The 20451-nt window shown below is 39.1% G+C and overlaps 1 protein-coding gene across 2 annotated transcripts in view; it reads left to right on the top strand.

Annotated features, from left to right (window-relative positions):
- Window positions 1-20451, top strand: part of nup214 (nucleoporin 214) — a 39193-nt gene that overhangs the window by 2508 nt on the left and 16234 nt on the right. Inside the window, exons 4-26 of one of the 2 annotated variants that reach the window (XM_084745590.1) lie at window positions 812-1010; window positions 1101-1171; window positions 1284-1347; window positions 1505-1608; window positions 2717-2823; window positions 2996-3062; window positions 4476-4599; window positions 7940-8098; window positions 9676-10126; window positions 10232-10365; window positions 10480-10568; window positions 12246-12329; window positions 12966-13115; window positions 13949-14107; window positions 14196-14299; window positions 14392-14571; window positions 14972-15060; window positions 15164-15247; window positions 15726-16034; window positions 16191-16358; window positions 16781-16892; window positions 19489-19552; window positions 20218-20287. In XM_084745590.1, coding sequence (XP_084601716.1) covers window positions 812-1010; window positions 1101-1171; window positions 1284-1347; window positions 1505-1608; window positions 2717-2823; window positions 2996-3062; window positions 4476-4599; window positions 7940-8098; window positions 9676-10126; window positions 10232-10365; window positions 10480-10568; window positions 12246-12329; window positions 12966-13115; window positions 13949-14107; window positions 14196-14299; window positions 14392-14571; window positions 14972-15060; window positions 15164-15247; window positions 15726-16034; window positions 16191-16358; window positions 16781-16892; window positions 19489-19552; window positions 20218-20287 — 3142 coding nt within the window. Of the gene's footprint in view, window positions 1-811; window positions 1011-1100; window positions 1172-1283; window positions 1348-1504; window positions 1609-2716; window positions 2824-2995; window positions 3063-4475; window positions 4600-7939; window positions 8099-9675; window positions 10127-10231; window positions 10366-10479; window positions 10569-12245; window positions 12330-12965; window positions 13116-13948; window positions 14108-14195; window positions 14300-14391; window positions 14572-14971; window positions 15061-15160; window positions 15248-15725; window positions 16035-16190; window positions 16359-16780; window positions 16893-19488; window positions 19553-20217; window positions 20288-20451 lie in introns of both variants that reach the window. The other variant, XM_084745591.1, reaches the window with a different exon arrangement.

Below are 20451 nucleotides of genomic sequence, written 5' to 3'. Positions count from 1 at the left end.
TAGTAAAACTAAAATACAGTAATTTTATGGAAATGAAATAAAAAAGATTTTAGGAGCACTTACTGCATTTGCTTTAGAAAAAAAATTTGCTGTTTTTTTTGTGTGTGAATTTATGAGCTACCTCCAGCAGGCTCTATGCCCAGGGCCAGCTCTCAGCCCCCTCCACCCTGTCCCAAAGCCCATAACCAGCCTCAGGCGTGCTCGAGCAGGCCCAGGCAGGACTCTCAACCACATAACCCTGACCCAAAGCCCTTAAGAGTGGTTCCTCAGCCCTGAAACAGCATCCAGCATGCTGCAGCGGCCAGATCTCAGCAACCACCAACCCCATAACCACTTAGTGAAGCGTGGGTTGACCTACAATCCATAGTCCAGAAGGTTACTTCTTTTGCCGATTTCCAACCTAAGAACTGTTTAGAGCTGTTTAGAGCAATTTGTCTGTTTATTTATTAGCCTAGGTCTTTAAACTATTGTGGGTGGAGGTGAAACAGAGCACTGACCGCCTTTTGAGAAAACCATGCACAGCACAGTCCCTACATTTGTGTTACTATAATGCATAAAGTTGAAGATTTACAGGTTTTACACGAGAAAGTTATCTCATAAATTCAGAAGAATAGGTCAATAAGTTTTCTCAAGTGAATGCAGCAAGCTTCCATAAGATTTACACTATCACAAAGTTCAGTTTAAATTTGATTACTTCTCACGCCTGGATGTTTAGTTATTAAATGTCTGCTAGTATCTGCTATATTTAATTGCTTTAAGCCTCTGACCTGTTCATTTTTTGTTAACTTTATTATTTGTTTTCCCCCCCCAGGCAAGACCACAGAAGTTACCTTTTGCATCACTGCTGCCAGCTGTACCCCCTGGCACTTTAGTGCAGGACCTGAAGTGGAATCCTGCCCAGGCGTCCATGTTGGCTGCCTGTATGTCTGACGGCAGTATGGAGATTTTGGATGTTGCCGACAGTGTGAAAGTGCTGGCAGAGCTACCTGCCTCAAGTGGCATCACATGCAGTGAGTGAGACTTTAAACAAAGTAGTGCTTTCTCCTATATTCCATATCTGTTGTGGCTTAATTATAGTTAATGTACATTGTTTCCCACAGTTTGCTGGAGTCCAAAAGGAAAGCAAGTCGCTGCAGGAAAAATGAATGCCACAGTTTGTCAGTATACACCAGTAAGTGAACCTAATTCACCCTCATTAAAAGTATAATATTTAATTTTCCCTGAGAGCTGCAGTATCCAGTGACTGAGAAGATGAATAACTGATTTTCTCCTTTATTGAAAAGGCTCTGGAGGAAAAGAAAGTCATCCCCTGTCCCCACTTCTATACCTCTGACGAACCCGTCAAAGGTAAGACGAATCCTGCACCTATAAAATTAGATGAGAGCTGTAACTGGGTTATTTATAGCATATTATGACAATATGTTTCATATTCTTGTTTCACTTTCATTTCTGTGTTTAAATCCCGTCTGTGGCTAACACCTCTCTTCCCTGTTATCTCTCACAGTTCTGGATGTGCTGTGGCTGAGAACTTTTGTGTTTGCAGTGGTATATGCTGCTGCAGATGGGTCCCTTGAGACCCCTCCTGAGCTCGTGTTGATCTCCCTCCCTGTGAGTACGCCCTACATCTGAAGTCCACTGAATTCACCCATTTGGATTTTTTTTCAGGCTGCACCCCTCCCGTTTTCATTACTCTTATGCTCACTGCCTCACTAGATTAAATTTGACTGTATATGTCTTTTGGAATTTACATCAGTTTTACCTGTTTGGTTGGTGATATTCCCTCCACACGGCCTCAGTAACAACCTGAATAAACAAACGCAGCATTAGATTTGAAGTCCAAATGCTTTGAGGTGTTTCCACATTTTTTTGTGTCGTGGCTGTGTAGTTACATAGAGGCTGCTGCTACAACTGACATGTGCCTACTTGTGTTTTGTTATTTGAGTAGGATCCACCGTCTAACTGACTATTAAGTCATTCAAGGCTTTATTGTTGATTTCATGGAGCTACTTAGGTCACAGCTTATCACACGTGCTTGTTATCAACTGTTTCACAGAATATGAAATTTTAAATCAGATTTATTTTTTCATTTTATTATTCATTACTAAAGATGATATCTTAACTAATAATTATTTATTTATTATATTAATTTTAACGAGTAATATATTATTATTTTCATTATCAAGTAGCTAAAAAATATGCCAGAGCCCAATGTTGTTACAATACCAGAATCGTAAACTTTGATGCAGTACTAGTATGAAAAAATGATGCCTGATACTTCTTTTGATGTGGCAAAAAGAAAAAAAAAAGTCCTGGGCATACAAAATAGGATAATTATTTTCCTTTTTTTTATTTTCAATTTATTTTATCTACAGTATTTTATTATTTTTTTTATTAACAGCATGCACAGTGCTGGAAAGGAAAATGAACACTGTCTGGTTTTGTCCTGCAAGCAAAATTTCAGAAAAAAGAGTAAAGGCTGAACTGAACTGAGGTCTTAAATGAGCACATTGATCTTTTTTTTTTTTTTTTTTTTTCATATCTTTGGTACTTTCAATACTATCAAATGTACTGTCTAACTAACAGAAGTATTGAAGTATCAATACTTTTGACAACCTTATTTCTATCAGAAGAGGGTTTTAGCGTTTGTTTGATCTTGTTAATCTACCTCGAGCAAATTAATTTGACAGTGCGATTTGTTTTTGTTTATTTTTTGTAGAAAAAGGATGAGAAGGTGGAGACAAAGTATCTGAACTTTAGTGACACGGTGTACGGCAGCTGCACTGAGCGACAACACCACTACTTCCTCAGCCACGTAGAGGACTGGTAAGAGTGATCCCAATTTTCGGGCATGGATAGTGTAATGGGCACCCAAAAGCACGTTCACTGTAGAGTATAAGGCATGATTTATTCCTTCAAACTCTTAAGTCTGTTTTATCTTAATGTCATGCTAAATTACTGCAATGTTCTGCTTTGTCTCGTCGTTTATTTCACTTAGGGACCTCGTGTTTGCGGCATCAGCAGCTTCCATTGAAGTCAGCGTCATCGCCAGACAAGAGGACAAGGTACCTAATTAAGTGAAAAGCTGAGGATGTTAAAGGAAACTTAAGCTTGATTGACACACTGTTAAATAGATAATATAGATAGAAATGAAAAGTGTCTCTCACCATGATGGATTTCCATTTAAATTCCTTGAGAGAAGTAAACAATGAGATCAGTGAAGTTCTGAAAGAAAAACATGACATTATGAGTGTTTGAGATGCAGACTTACATAACCGCTCTACAAAGTTCTTCTCGCTCATAACACTTTCCCTTTAAATCATTAATGTTAGCAGAACTTCCCCCATCTACAGTCAACAAACCTCATGCCACACACTTAACCAGTCCTCTTGATGACAGGCCAGTTTGTGGATGTTCTGAAGTTTCAGGTCTCTACTGCAAAACAAGTAATGTCTTCTCAGGTGTTTCAGGATTCATACAAAGTCTTCAAAGTTTGGAAAATGTTGGACATTGACTTCAAATATACTCCTTCAAAAATCCTTCATTGTCTACGTAATGTTGTATTTCATGTGCACAGTCACTCATGTAAATCAAAAATCAGGGCTGCAATTAATGGTTATTTTCATTGTCGAATTTTGGTTAATGTGTTGATTGTTTTTTTGATTAATTGATTAGTTCTATAAAATGGTGAAAAATGTTGATCAGTGTTTCCCGAAGCCCAAGATCGCATCTTCAAATGTCTTGTTTTTTCCACAACCCAAAGATAATTCAGTTTATTGTCAGAGAGGAGGAAATATTCACATCTGAGAACCTGAAATCAAAGAAAGTGGACTTGTTTTTTCTTGATCTTGACCCAAAATGATTTTGACTATTGTCAAAATAGTTGCAGGTTAATTTTATAGTCAATTAATAATTGATTAATTGTTGCAGCTCTACCAAAAATCTTTTGATACTTGAAATGAAACGATCCTAACATCATATTTGTTGGTGCCTTCTCACGCCTGAGCTTCTGAGCTAGATTGACTGACATGAGCGCCAATTAGGCGGGAATTTAACTCACTGACAGGTTTATTCAAATTCACCAGCCACTCGGTAGTAAATCATTTTTTGTCTGTCTACCAGCCACTTTCACACTTTTCCAGCAATTTCCAACCCTGCTGCAGAAATGCAAAGGGGGCATTTTATGGTCCAGCGTCTTTCCCTGTTCCGCCCGTTTTCACAATTTACATATGATGATATAGGCTTCAAGAGTTAAAGAAATTGTTTGGTTTAAGAACTTTGCTTGAATTTTACTTTTAAAAAGCTGCATGAACACTGGTTCATGATTTTAGCAAAGCTATAACTGATTACCTGTGATTTGTTTGACATAAAAAAAACTTTAATTTGACTTGGATCATTTCAGTTAGCTTTAATTTGCACCAAATGTCTGTAGACTGTCATGACCACGACAGATTGTTTTTTTTTTTTTTTCTTTGTAGATCTGGGAGCTTTGGATCCTGGAGGATGCGAGTCGGGCTGAGCTTCCTGTGACTGAGACAAGTGAAGACACTCTTCCCCTCGGCTTAGCCATAGACTACACCAGCCAGCAGGAGATCCATATCAGTAAGTGAATCAGGCTTTTCTGTGCCCTTTAATGTTTGTCATTGAATGTTAATTTCCCTTCATCAGAGATGTTTTACAGTTTGTCAAATTAACGCCAGTTTTTGAGCCAATTAAAGTCTTGATTTAGCACAGAAAGAAAAAAGTAAGGCCTTGCTTTCTTAATAAGTAAGGATTAATGGTGGATCTAATGGGGTTTTTAAGCATTTGAGCAAAGGTCAGTTGCTATTTTTTAATCACAATTACAATCATATTACCCCTATTTGCAACGATATTTTCTGCCACAATCAAATAGAGATAGCAACATCTCTACGTCCTTAGTAGTCAAAAGATATTACATTTGATCTCTCCCACTTTTCTGGGATATCAGTCTGAATTTCACAGTATTAATACTTATAAATGGTGATGTATGTCCGCACTGAAGCTCCCTTAATGAAGAAAATAGTTAAATGACTGTATGGACGGTGAGGAGAAAATTTAGTTACCAGTTTAGGCAGGTTTGTGCACCATCTGCCACGAGTGATACCGCCCACCCTGATAAGCCTGTTTTAATGAACATCCATGCTTAGAATTATTTCACACTGAAATGGGTAAAATACATGTTTTACTTTTTAAAAACTCTGTTTGTCCTTTAGGATTCCTACAAACGTAATGATTTCTGCGGTGGAAAATTATTTATTTATATATTTAATAGTTTAATTTCATAATAGTTTGTGTTATCTCTTGTACCGCATTGCATTGTTTAAGCTCCGACGCTCAGCATTCCCCTAATGATCAGATGAAGCTAGAATCCATCAAGGTATCTCTGTGCATACAGCATCCACTGCAGTGCTCTATTGCAGCATGTGTAAAGAATAGTGATAAGCTGCCGTCTCAGTACACTGTTTTATCTTAAATGGCCCAGTCTGCCAGACATTCACGTAGGGCTGCTGTTGCTGTCTAGTCACATCTCTCAGCGCTCTCTCTAAGAACTCCCTCCCCAGCCAGAAAGAAAACCTGCAATTTGAGCAACATTTTGACATGATTGTAGTCTGATCAAAACCTTTATCCGAAGTGAGACATTAGATAGGGAAAGCGCGGGGAGAGTAACGAGAGAGAGTTATCTGTGGAGAAAAAATTCACTCATTAAAATGGCTCAGACAAGCTAGAGGACCACAACAACAAAGCCCAGACAATCCTGTTGCAGAATGCTGATGAGGTTTACCGTGTGCCTCTCCCTTCTGTTCGCTCACTCTTTCACCCTCTGTCTCTTTGCTTCACTTTATCTCTCAAACTATAGTTTCTTAACTGAGATGAAACTGAACATTAGACGCTGTTTTTGTGTTTTTGTTCTTAAAACTGTGTGCTTATTTTGAGGAACTTAGGATCACTTTATTTCTTGTAACAATACTAATCTGTTGGCTTGAATATGTATTTTGTGTGTGGGTGTGTCTGTGGTAGATATAGGTTTGAATTTATGCAGGCAATAAAAAAATACTGTCATAATGTCAAAAACAAAATGTAGGATGCTCGTCAGAGGTAATTAGTCAACACGGAATGTACTAAGAAAAAGCAGTCATCCCCTGATGGCTGTGAAAGTTATACTTGAGGAGTAGTTTTAGAGATGAGACACAGCTGTGGAGAGAACAAAGAGGACAAAGTGTTCAGTTTGCCTTTTTTGACGTATCTGAAATGACTAGTATCAACTCTGACTAATGCGTCTTTAATTTGGGGTGTGAATACTCAGTTTCATCATTTAAATGTTGGTTCAGACTGGATTTGCCATTTTTGTCTGCAGCCCACAGCACACTGCGTGATTCTGGAAAGTGCAGGAAAGTGGGTGTGAAGAGCAGGAAAGAGTTTGGGGGTTTGGCAAGAAGAGGAACGCGGCGGACTGTGTTTTACCAAATGAGGAATCTTTAGGACAGTTGGCTCTGTGCACGACTACAGTGTGTCTTTCTGTGCTCCACACTGGGTATTTATTTTAACCACTGGAGGGCGGAATGAGCCAAGGTCAACCAGATCACTACAGCACTAACATACATACAGTCTTTGTGCTCAAACGCCGTCAACACTCTCATGATTAAAGTGACAAACAGCATTCTGGCATCACAGAGCGAGCATAGCGAGCAGACGACACTTGCTGTTAATTGTCTCCCTTGTGCAGTGGTGTGATTTGGAAGCACAAAGCTGTGCAGAACGCTAAATAATTTCTCACAATAGTCTGTTACTGCATAATGCAGATTGCATATGCAAGTGTCTCTTAATTAATAGACTTAAAGGGCAAGTCCATCTGCATTTTTTTCTGTGTGTTTTCAAACTGAAACTCCCACTCAGTCGTTAACAAAAAGCAGTGACGTAGGTTTGAGCTCTGAGCCCACCCCTCTGTCAACCCCAGGGGGATTGTATGGAGCAAATAGAGGTGCACAGAGACATTATTTGCATCTGTATCTGTTCAGCCAACAAAATTATTTCTCCATCTGTATTCGGATAGATGGCCAGAAGTGATGTCATGTTAAATCAGGCAAATGTTTTATTTTCAAACCTTATATTCATTGGCAATGCAGTTTTTGTGCCTACAAAGTTTTTTTTTTTGACGTATAATAATTCTTTAATATACTTCCACATCCTCTTTCTGTACTTGTCATCCTCCTCTCTGTATTCTTATTTTTAGTTAAACTAATTTTTTGTGAACTGTCTGAAGCCCTTTAATTGGGAGATATTAAAAAATCAGAAACTGGAAAAAACATGTTTTATGAATCAAAAAAGATTCTGTTTTGCATTGGAAAAAGAGAACACTACATTAAAGATATACAAGTATATGAAAATATCCTTCACTTGAACGGAATAATCTTAGTGCATTAAAGCAGTGATAGATTAAGTAGATGCAACCTTTACTTTAACTTTACTGAGGTCATCACAGAGCTGACTTTTTCTGAATAATAATGATAAATCTTCAGATGTTTCCATCATATTATTTGTGCTTTATCAAATAATGTATTCAGATTCAGGTGCATCATCCAGAAACCCATGTCACTTGAGGAAAAAGCTTTTGGATGGGCTTGGAAAAATATTTTGATGCTAAAATATACTTACATAGACCAAAATTTTAATGTTTGGATTTGAATACAAAGAACTGGGAAGATACATTAAGGGAAGACAAAATATACTACCAGAGAGCTACAGAGATTCTCCTACACTCTCTGATCTGTGAAGCGGTGAAAATGTCTCACTGCAGAGTTATGTGTTGGGTATGTTTTGTGAAATTATAGTGAACATAATATCTTAAACTGTACTTGTGGACTGCAGTATTTCTCTGTCTGAATGTCTTTTGTCTGCATCCCGTCTTCCCACCCTCTCAAAGCTGATGAGAAGACCTTGCCCCCAGCGCCCACTATGCTAATGCTCTCCACGGAGGGACTGCTCTGCCCGTTTGCTCTGCTCAACCTCAATCCTGGGGTGAAGCAGCTGGTCGCGGCCCCCGCTGCCCTCGCCTTGGAGGGGGAGAGATTGCCTAAGCCAGGTAAGCAAGCCAATGAGCTCGACAGATGTCTGAGTCTAAGATGTTGTTTGGAGAGCAGTGCGACTCTTCATAATCACTCATTACATTTCCTGAAATGATAATCATTTAACCAAAGTGTTTGCCAGGGGCTGTTTTCGCAAAGCCTCCTAGTATAAAGACGTGCTCCTAGTGAATTCTGAGACTTTTCTTAGAATTATGATGTTTTCTAAGAATTCCTAAGACTTAATCAGGAATTATGTTTAAAATGTTTTATATGGACTGATGTAACTTCTGCGTCTGCAAACTTCAAATGTATTTTTAAGCTAGCAGTGCTGTGTCACAGTCACCGGGGCACAGCTGATGGAGGATGTAGAACAGAGAACAGCGTTTTAAGTCCAAAATCCTCCTCAAAACAACAGTTTGCCTGCGGTAACAAACCGGTTTGCTCTCCAACTCCTTACACACAAGGTAGGCAGCACCCGTATTAAAGGGGCAGTCTGCACCATAAATTACATTCATTAAAGAAAAGTTTATTTAATTACTCTGCAAATGTTATCAACAGGAGGTTATTGTCTGTTATAGCCCTGGTATCGGTAAGAGGGTCAACCACACCTCCTCACTAAAATAAAAGTTTCTGTCCCCTCTTTGCTCAGAGTGTTTTCTTAAATCACTCCTAAGCTAGAACTACTTGCAAGAATTTTTAAAACTGAGTTAGAAGATCTGTGAGAAGATTCTCGGAATGTTTGTGAATACGACTCCTGGCGTGGGATCAACGTAGGCTGCTAACAAACATGGACATATCATGAGACATGTCACCTGTTTGTCTCTGAAGGGACATCTTTAAGTGTGGAGTTTGATATCGCCTTCTTGTTAGTTGTCAGTGAAGTTGAGTTGGACCGCACAAGTGGCAGTTTAACAGCCTGATAGACCTGCCAATCAAGCAAACGCACATCCCTCATTAAGCTTATCTTAATGTCTTAAAGGAACAAGACCTTCATTCTGCATAATATTTTAGTTCTTAACTTAATTAAAAAATCCACCAATGAAGTTTGGAGGTCTTATCGCACTTTTACTTGATCAAATAAGGCTTACAAAGTTTTGAGTTGTGTTTGAGTGTAGTAGTGATTAAACATTTTTGTTAATTTCAGTGTTATCATTGCTGTTTATCACACATTTTTGTAAAGCAAAATGTTGCTTATAAATGTTAAGAATGATGTTTATTCTGTTGCAGGGATCTTGCGAGGAATGCATTTAGCTAATGTCTTGTTTTTCTATGGCTTTTCACTTTATATTCACTAACATTTATTGAACGAGATCAGTTTTTGATCATGTAGGGATCTTTGACTAGACTGACGAGTTTACTTTTCTCTGAAGCTAGAAAATGAGTGTTTTTACTTAGCCAGACTCATTCAGAAAGAGGCTCGGCAAAACAAAACAAACTCCTTTGAAGTCTGACAGAAATGTGGCTGTGAGCATCTAACCATGAAGAATTTGGATTTTCCTCCAAGGCTAATCCAGTTAGCAATCTTTTCTTGTAGACAAAACTTTCCCAACATATGATGGGATCAAATAACAGCAAATTTCTTTTCTGTTTACAGGTTCTTTGGCAACCCAACCACCCAAAATTGCTGCCTCCATCCCATCTGCCCCAGCACCAATCCCAAACCTGGGTCTTACCTTGGCAGCTGCTTCCACTCCTCCAGCGCCGGCTGCCTCTTCCTCCGCCGCCCCGTTCAGCATTGTTCCCACAGCTCCTGTGTCGTCGTCTTCGTCGACCTTCGTTTTCTCTGTCCCATCTACGTGCGCCACCTCTGCCCCTTCAGCTTTCTCCCTGGGGGTATCCACGCCTTTTGGCTCAGGGTCATCAAGCTTCTCCTTCACCTCCAAACCTCCCTCCGACACCCCCTCAGCGCCTTCTGCGTTTTCTTTCACCCCTCCCGTCAAACCATCAGCGGTGGTGGCTCCAGCTCCAGCTCCTGTTGTAACTCCAACACCCCAGAGCCTTGCTGCTCCCTCGCCACCAACTGTGAAACTTAATCTAAATGAGAGGTAGATCATTATTTTCTTTTTTTTAGGGTATTCCAACTAAGAGATTGAGGTTTTTATATACACAATGCACACAAAAATGTAAAAAAAAAATCTTCTCTGTCTAAGGTTTACAGCATTGGAGACCCCAGCTGCACCAGTGTCTTTCTCCTTCAGTTCCTCCCTGCCCAAAACCGTTGTCTCCAGTTCTGGTAGTTTGACCGCCCCTCCAGTCTCAGCTGCCAAGCCACCAGCTGTTTTAGGTAGGAAAGTCCTTCCTGAACTCATTCTTATTTTATTTATTCATCAAAGAGTTCTTTAAATCTTAAGTGTTCATGGACTGGGTTGTGATTCTCATATTGTTGTCTGTGTTGCAGCCCCGGTGCGTCCAGTTCAAACCAGCACTCCACCCACAGTGGTCCAGAAACCTGCTCCTGCCGCCCAGGGCCGTGTCCAGACTCCACAGGTCCCAAATGATTTTGTTGATATATTGCTCAAAAATACAGTAATAGTCAAAAGTTTGGACACACTTCTGATTCTATGTTTTTCTTTCTTTTTTTTTTCTTTTTTTTTTTAAAGGAAATAGTTCAGTTTATACCAACAGTGTGTAAAGCTGCCATCAAAGTAAAAGGTGGCTACTTTGAAGGATTTAAAATATCAAAGAGAGAAAAGCTTTTACACACTTGTAGGATGACAGGTGTGTAGGCGAAGACCGTGGGTCGACAATAGAAAGCAGAAAAGACTCTTGAACACTGTCCTCTGCACTTGGAATCAAAGATTTAATAACAATGTTATTATGTCTTTGATTGCAAGTACAGAAGACAGTGTGGGAAAGTCTTTTCTATTTTAGATTCTTAAAAAGAAAAAATATTTTTTGCCTTGTTTTCTCATCTTTTGCTTGCCAGATAATTACGTACAATTCCATACTTCATAGTTTTTAATTAATGTGCAATGTAGAGGAATAATTAAAACAATAACTGAGTCCAGTGTGTCCAAACTTTTAACTGCAGCTGTGGGTCCAAATAATAAAATAAACCTGTTCACCATAGAGACACACTGAGAGCTCAGAGCCTCATCTTCTTCCAGATTTTTAAGGTCCTTAAAAATATTCAGTAAGAAGAATCTTCATTCCAAATCTACTCTCTGTTTTCATCATCTTAACCCTTTTCATGCAGTTTAAGCGTTCATGCCCTCCCTGTGCATTAAATGAGAATCAGTAGAATGTTAGTTTACGCCTCATGTCAGAGAACATAAAGTCTCTCCTCTGGTGAATTAATATATTATTCTGCCTACTCTTATGATGGCCCACTGGCAGATGCAGACATAAAATACAATACCTTTCAAAATAAAATACAGTGCTTCTTAAAATAAAATACAGTGCTGTACAGTGCTGTGCCAAATTAGTGACATTGGAGCTGTTTGCATTAAGAAACACTGTATCACCAGTAGAAAAAATTCAGTCCCCTATAGGAATGACATCAATGTAAATAATCATAGAAACATCAAGTTCACAAGAGTAAAAGTAAAGAGTAGAATACATAATGGCAACAGTTAAAGTCAAAGCAACTTTATTGGCATGAAAAACAGATGTTTACATGCTAAAGCAAGTGTGAAATAAAAACAAAAGAAATATGTACATAAACAGATTGTGCAATATATGGGCCCACATACAAAGATGAATAACTTAAAAAAGAAGAAAAATACAACAACAGTGAGAACTATATAATCATTGCAGCATTTTTTTTTCTCAATTTTATTTTTTCAGTTAGCCCATCACATCCCTAGACTGTTTTATTAGGCACACATTTGCCTGAGAAAGCTGTTGTATAGCTAGCCTAAAGATAATATGTCAACAAGGGCATTGGGGGAGAAGATAAAAGATGCAATATTTGGTATCATATCTGACAAAATGATGGATGTAATGTCAGTTCAACTGTAACTGCTGTAGAAGTGTGCTGGTAGCAGTTGCTACTAGCAACAGTCTCCTCAACTGAAACCAACTGTTAGTTCCAGAGAAAAGTTTAGCTAGCATTAGTTTCAGATTACAGAAGTTTGTGTTATTTATTTAACTATTTTTTTTGTATGGCTTGTGTGTAACTGTTGTTACTGTGTGTGTATCTTACTTTACCACTTCTCGATGCAGGCGGCTGTTAGTGTGAAGGCTCTGGAGAAGCAGCTCCAGCAAAAGAAAGACTCTGATCCCATTATGGCTGGCATATTAGAGGAGGTGAGACATCCAGTCAACACCGGGGATACCATGTAGCTACCACTTTTTAATTGGGGGACTTGTGAAAAAAAAAGTGAGATCCTCGTGGCTCAAACCGTGTGATGGAAAAATACTTGCTAGATGTTTGAGTTCATGACTACAGACTGCAGGCTACCCTGTAAAATTTCTCTTCTTCATCAAACTTTTATGGTAAACCTGTTCATTATATATATCAATAAACTGTGCTAAGTAAATGAAATTGTTGAAATTGTCTTGTATAGTTAGTTTGCATTGTGTGTATGTATTAGCATTAGCTTAAGTTTCACAAATTATGGTCTGTGAATTTCAAGGACAGTTACAAAGTATTTACTATTGTGTATTTTATATTTTATAAATTGTTAATGAGAAGTCAGTTTATAAAGCTTTCGACTATTGGTTATGGAAAATGCACAAAATTTGCAATAAATGAACGTTAAACAGGCGCATAAATCTGTATAAGCATAGACATTTCTTAGCTTTAGTGGAGCAACCCAGCTCAGAAAATCACAAGTTTAAAACTTGGTATTGCAGCAGATGCTAAGAACTTAGGAAGGACTTTACATAATAACATAACGAAGGATTTGCGAGTAACTAAGCTCGTCTTTGTCTCGTTATCAGATCGCACACTTCCAGAAAGAGTTGGATGACCTCAAGGCACGAAGCGCGAGAGCTGACTTTAAGGTCGGCACCAATGAGGAGATGAAGGAGCTGAGGAAGGAGTCGGAGGACCTTCATATTTTCACCCTGGAGATCAAGGAAACTACAGAGGTAAGACCGTGGTTGCAAAACGGCTTTGGCTGACCCAAATCCCTGTAAGCAAAATCACTTTCACCAGCCAAATCCCAAGTCCTACTGCCTCCCACTCAGAATGCAAGGGTCTTAAAATAACTGTCCTAAGTTTTACAGTGTTATGATGAATAAAAACATCAACATGAGTATCATCTTCTCCTCTTGTGGCTGGGGGACACCCTGCATAAATACACCTAGAACACATGAACACATTATCACAGTCATTTGACTCCATTTTTTTTTTAACATTTCAACATTTTTCAAAACATTTATACAAAAGACATGAAGATAATGTTACAGAAAATTACATTTTTCACAAAACATAGAAAGATAAATACAGAGTTACACACTGTCCAGTAGCCTGTACAACAAAAATAACACCATTTTGCACATTTAAACTCACATCATTATATAACTGACTGAATAGGAAATGCTCAAAGTCTTTAGAAAATATTAAGAAAAAAAGACTATAGGCCCTTTAGCTCTGTATGTCTGAAAAACAAAGTTATACAAAAGACAGCACTTCAGAGGACAAAAATGGCAAAAGACTCATCTTATTTGTTGGTCTTTTTCACTACATTTACTTACAATCAATAGACTGACAAATCTTTTTATCCTTGTCAGTCTGCTCTGTGTGTCTAGACTTGTTTGTATTGGCAGAATTGTAGTGTGAGCATTGTTCAAAGCTAAATTCATACATTTTTTTTTTATGTTTAATTCAATATTTGTGGTCTCCTTTTCTGAATTAAGCCTTTTATGAAATGGCTATCCCCTTTTGACCCTCTTTTTTTCTTTCTCTTTTTCTGATTCAGTCTCTCCACGGGGACATTGGTACACTGAAGACCACCTTACTGGAGGGCTTTGCTGGTGCAGAAGAAGCCAAATCCCAGAGTGAGCTGAGCAGAGACAGAAATTACAGACAGCTGCTTTACAAAAAACCTCTGGACCCACGCAGTGAGGAGCAGCTCAAGGTGAAAAGTTTGCACAAAGCCTTTACATGAATCACTCACATACTCATAGCATTTTGTTTATTCTATTTTATTCTTTACTGTTATTCAGGAGATTCGCAGGCTGTACCAGTATGTTATGTTTGCTGTGGAAGACGTCAATGACGTGCTGGATGTCGAGTGGGAGAAACACCTGGAGAAGAAGAAAAAGCAGAAGTAAGCACAAAAGACGAGTTATTGAGTATTTGATACCGGACAAGTTTGGGGTCAGGTGTTGTTTGTGATGAAAATACTTCTCTTCTTCACAGACACATGGCTGTTCCAGGACGCGAGGGTCTGTTCACGACACTGTCCAACAACCTGTACATCATCAAAGAGCAGAAGAACCGATTGGAGCAGCTGGTTAAGGAACTCACGTCGCTGCGCCTCTACAACAAGACTACCACTCCGACTATACGCCCCAGTTCTGCTACAACAACAGCTGCTGGGTAGGAGCTGGTATAAAAAAGAAATGTGAAACACTATAAATGAGATAAATGAGCATTAAGTATTGTAGATGTTGTTTGTTTTTTGAAGGGAGACTCTGCAGTGCAGGTTTGGGAATCGGATACTTCATATTTCAAGTTAACCTTGACTTAAATGGGCTGCAGTTTGAATCTGCAACAGTATTTGAATAATTAAAACTAAATAAATTAAATTTTGTTTGCATAAATGGATAATAGCTAAAAATATAATCACCATAAAGACTGCACTCATTTTTTTTTGGTGCAGCAGCATTAACAGAATATTAGCATTAATTTCTAAGTATATACATCTTAGAAAATCTGTTGTTGTTGTTGTGTGGTGTTGTTTGCAGTTGAAACAACTAATTTCTGTTTTTTATGACAGTTTGGAAAACGAGCTTGAGAGTTTAAGGGATGCTCTCCTAAAAGCCAGGCTGGACGCCACCCCTCCGAAGACCAAATCTAAATCTCCAGGTATTATCAATGTGTATTTTGGATTTAAACATAACAACAAATGTCAAAATGTTTTTTTTTTATTTCAACTTAGTACTGTAAACTATATATGCTTCTCCAGCAGCCAAGATATCACCAGCAAAACAGTCACAGCTGCGTAACTTCCTCTCGAAGGGACAGATGCCTCCTGTTCGCTCTACTGCGCCAGGTACATACATCCTGCACAAACTAATGTAACAATGGGTACCTTCATTTGTGGCATTTGCGGCATTTGCTTTACTGACTATAAATTTGTGATTGCATGAAGGTTTACTAGTGTACTTTATCTTTACCGTGAACTCTCAAAGGGAGACACGTAATAGTCAAAGAAAAGGTCCAAATGTTGGGGAGAATAAGGACAGACGGTGAGAAAAAGGTTCATGAAAAATAATGAAGCCCACCAGTATGGCAGTTTTTTTGGGAGGATTTTATATCTGTTACCTGTGAGTCTTGATGAATAAGATAATTAAAGTCAAAGTCAGTTAAATTCAAATTAAAGCAGTTAAATTCAACTATTTTCTTCTGTTTTTTAAATTAAAAAAATCTGAATAATTACCAGTCAACTGAAATGGAATTTATTGTGATTTTTTTTTTCCAGCTGTGTTGCCTGGCCCTAATCTACATGTTCTCGATCTATTCTCTTTCAGCCAACCTGTCCCGCTCAGCCTTCCTTTCGCCTAAATACTACGAGGACTTGGATGACGTGAGCTCCACGTCCTCCCTGTCCCAGTCCCTGGAGCCTCACCCGGCTCACTTGGAGCTGGAGGAGGAGGAGCTACAGCCAGAGCCCCTTCCCATGAACGTCATTCCTCCAACTTTGGCCACCCCCCGCCACCCCACAGTCGTCAGGACCCCCTCTATCCAGCCAGGCTTCGGGGCCATCCAGTCCACCCCTCTAACCAAACTTCACTCAGTGCAGGGTATGGGCTTCGGACTCAGCCCTATCGCCAGCCCCGGTGAGTAAATCATACCACCTATTGTTATTCATCAAAGACGTGATGCAACATCCCAGCCAAGATGTTTGGCATTTAAAACCACGAGATGGCTGCTTTTAAATGTCAGACGCAACTTGCTTTGTTTCATAAATGTTGCTCGCTGCGTTGATATTTCAGTTCCAACCAATAAGATCAACCTCAGCGGGGCCGACAGCACTGCTCTCGCCACAAAAACAGTCAAACATGGAGCCCCACCAACTGAGAGGAACATCCCGGTCACCATCCCTGCCCAGCAGGCTGCAGCCACTGCTGCTCTGCGCAGGCAGATGGCCAATCAGAAGCCAGGTAGGAAGAGCATGCAACAGTCACCAGCTGTTGACAGCAAAGGAGAAGAATTATGTACTTGCTTGCTTTTAAATGGTAGTGAAGATGTATTAAGTTGTTCTGGGCAACATTGTGTAAGAAGCTGTTTGTATTTTATTGCTATGCTCACTGTAATACACCAGGGGGAGACACAGACTTCCAGACCAAATAAAGTGAAACTGGCAGATTTATGATCCAACTCAGTGCTCCATCACACCTGAGACTCAATTGCCAAAATGCTAGTTCCTATATAATTCATATCAGGCTTACATCACCATGGAAACGCTCAGTTCATTTAATCACACTTGTCCGACATGCTCTTTTTTCAGTATTGGTTATGTGTGCATGTAGGTTACATCTCTGCATGCGGATTGCCTACATATTTGTCTGTGTGTGCGTTCCAGCTGTCGTCAGTGCGTCCTTGACAGAGTCCACATTGAAGACTGTCCCTCAGGTGGTCAATGTCCAGGAGCTGAAAGACAAAGGGCCACCTGTGCCCGTTTCCAGCATCATGAGGTAAAACTCAAAAATGATACAGATTTTTATTTGCTTATGTCATGAAATTTTCTTAAGTAAGTAATAGTTTCTTGTGTAAAGTGGGGAAAGGTTTTGGCCCAAAAAAAAAAACTATAATTAAAAACAGACTGAACATAGAAATTTAGAATTGTACAGTTTTTTTCCCCACAAATGAAGCTTGTACCAAATCTGTGTGTGTCTATTTTTGATGTTGCCTGGGGCAAATAAACGCCATGTCAGGCAAGTAAATCTGGCAGCTCACTTGCCCGACCTCATGCACAGTGGCAGAAAATGCTTTTTCAGTCTCTCAAATATGGAGATTTTACTACTTTTCTTTGTTCATTGTCATATTAAACTCTGTCCCTTTGTGATTTAAACTGACAAAGTGAGACATTTAAAGACATAACCCTGAACTTTGAGAAACTGGATAGAAATATGTATCTGTTTTCTAACAATTTATAGAGTAAACATGACCATTAACTTAAGTCTTTGTTGTTATTTAATAACAACTCAAATAATTTGTACAGGGGCAAGTAGATTTCTGACCAACTTTCCTAACTGGGCAAGTGAAAATAAATGTTAAGGTCAACCCCTCCTTACATCTACCGGTTTCCGGCTACTGAAACTGGATTAGAGCATTAAATCTAATTCAGAAAATGTGTATGAGGCAGGCACAGTGAGCACCCAGCACATCATCATTCTCTTTTTAATGAATGAATACATTCGTTTGCGTTATCTGCTTTCATATTCCGTTCTGCAGAAATGTGAAAGCAGGATTAAAAAGTAATATAACAATCACTTTCTTTAAAGTTAGAAATACATCCACAGTTCTGTGATGTATGCTGGAGTTTTGTGGTGTGGGTACGGCTCTGATCATACTGTGATAACGATGTTGTTATCTGTGAGCAGTTAAAGCACTGGAAGAAAACTAGGGCTGATTTTGACAAGCCTGCAGGCAGACACCCTCACTGAATCGTCATCGTTTGTAGAATAACTAGAATTAATCCCACTATTTTTGTAGTTTTTGTCGCCACTGATGACACATTTTAGCCGTAAGCCCCTGAGTCATTGTCCACAGATGTGCTGGTTGGCTCTTACTAAAGTAGTTCAAAGCTTTAACTGCTTTTCATGCATTTCACTTTGGATTTAAGTGCAGTCTTTTTGGTACAGGTCACATTTTAATTGACATGGCAGATAAAGTTAATTAGCATTTTGCATTTTTCCCCTTTTTTTTGCAGTTTCTCATTGGGTTTTATGAAGTACCTTTTATCTGTTAGTCTATCTAATAAGCATGTAATATTTATGGCGTGAAATCATGGCTGTGCCCACTTGGATCTATTTCTGATACAGTGAGTAGACAGTCTGTCACTATGAGTCCTCGAGGGGTCCAGCGTTTGTTTTGAGTGTGTCTCCTCGGTATAGATTTATCAGGTCACTGACTCCACCTAATCTTAGCCAATGCTCACAACTGGCAGAGGCCAGCGGTCTGTGATGACTTCTTACATTTGCATCCCAGCTTCTTTGCTCAAATATCACAACTCTCTATTTTATCTTGATATTTTTTCTTATTTCCTTCCATTTTACCAGCTAGTCTTACATTAATGTATTGCATGTTAACGTGCGTATGCCACACACGATGTAGTTTGTTAAGTATTACAACTGCATGTTATTGTTTTGGCTCTACTCCAGCGTAGTGCATTTTAAATGAAACGATGACTATGATGTTTAATTGCTGACTTTCAGCTTTTTTAAGGATTTATGCTTGTTTAGGAAGGTCTTTTTATCCCTGGGGTCTGTATAAAAATGAGCTGAAAGTTGACACTCTAACCTTATAGTTAACTGTTTAATTTAAAAACAAATATGCTGGAAAATCGAGCCAAAACAAAACTGTTTGAATACACAGACTGCATTTTATGCGCTCCGTCTAATGGTCTCTTCATACCATTATCCTCCTCACTTCCCTTTCTTCGTGTCTTTCATTGAGCTCTTTATCCACTCCATGATTCACAATCTCGTTTGCCCCTTCCAGCCTCCTGCACCTTACTCCTTCTGCCTCACTGCGCTGTGCTCCACTTTTGTGCTTGATATTTCAGCAGGCCATCCCTCCTTGGGGCTTTTCCCAAATAAAGCCAGCTCACAATAACAAACGAGCAAAGCAGGGCATTGTGAGAGCGAGATGGCTACGAAAGTGGGCTTTTCCCTGATTTCAGCCATAGTGGTTCAGACATTTCTTCAGATTACTAGCTCTATGCAGGCAGTCAATATTCATATTTTATTTTACTGGAACAAAAATACATGTTACCTAGAATTTCAAATTCCACGGAGCACAAAATTTTAATTATAGAGTGTGAACAAAGCAGTCAGTATGCGAATTATGATTAAATATGATTATATAGAGAGTTAAACAGTATTATGCAATTTCTTGTTCAGCTCCACACAAAGAAAGTATTTGATAACACAGAGTTTTGGTTGTGGACATGTTATTTTATTAAACATGAACACCTCGTGTCGATAGTCAATAGTAAGGTGTTCAGGCGGACATAATTTAAAAAAAACAAATCTGAACACTCTGACCTTCTTCTGCTTTCTTTCCCAGCTCACCAGCACCAGATCCAGCAGCTCAGGTCTTTGCAGCGGTTTCTTCCAACCAGGCCAAACGAGTGAGTACTGTGTCTGTCCATCACCCACCAAGCTGTCATTCATCTTTTCATATATTTGTCCACTCACACAGCTATATAACTAGATATATCTCATTTACGTGACATTCTAACCTTTAAATAGTTTGTAATACATATCTTAAATGGTCCACAATTCAAATATTTTTACAGAATTGATGAAACATGAAAATAATGTCAGCATCGTCAAAATACCTGAAATGGAGGCTCTAACTTAGTCGCTGCTACCACCTAGACTTAAAAACACCTTTAAAAACATTCAGCTTGCACAGATTCCCAGATCGCTGACAGTTTTGCATGTGAAGACACACCATAAACTGCATGGGTGAGAAATGTCCCAGCTCCTGCCATGTTGATGTTATAAATTGCAGTTGGGTGACGGGGGAACTCCTCGCACAGATTCTCATCACACTTCAGGCCCAAGTTCAGTTTCATGGGGATGACCCGAACATACCGATCTCTGGCCCTGTGATTTCAGCATGCACACACACATGCACACTTTCTCTACATCACAGCCTTAAGATTCCAGTTTATTGCACCTGTTCTGTAACAGTTTCTCCTACAGATAATAGATATAGTGTTTTTTCTGTATCAATGCTTTGCAGACTTAAAATATAATGACCACTGCCTATTTTAAACTGTCTTTGCAGAATCCTTCCCAGGGTATCCAGAAGATCTCCGCTGAAAGTACAAGCACCCCACCGGGAGGCTTTGTGTTTGGTAAGTACTGGTTAGACATACATGTATACATTCCAAGCTTCCTCTTTATCTAATGGCCCGATCTGTGTACACATTGAATGAGTTTGAAATTACCATAAAATATTCTCTATCAGTCAGTACGATTAGTGTCATGTGTAGTGATTAGTGTTGATCAGAGTGGTGAT

The sequence above is a fragment of the Lutjanus erythropterus genome, chromosome 20 (assembly GCF_056507025.1).
Source record: "Lutjanus erythropterus isolate fLutEry1 chromosome 20, fLutEry1.hap2, whole genome shotgun sequence".
Classification (NCBI taxonomy): Eukaryota; Metazoa; Chordata; class Actinopteri; order Lutjaniformes; family Lutjanidae; genus Lutjanus; species Lutjanus erythropterus.
The sequence above is the reverse complement of the archived record's forward strand: the minus strand, read 5'-3'. Positions and strand labels throughout refer to the sequence as shown.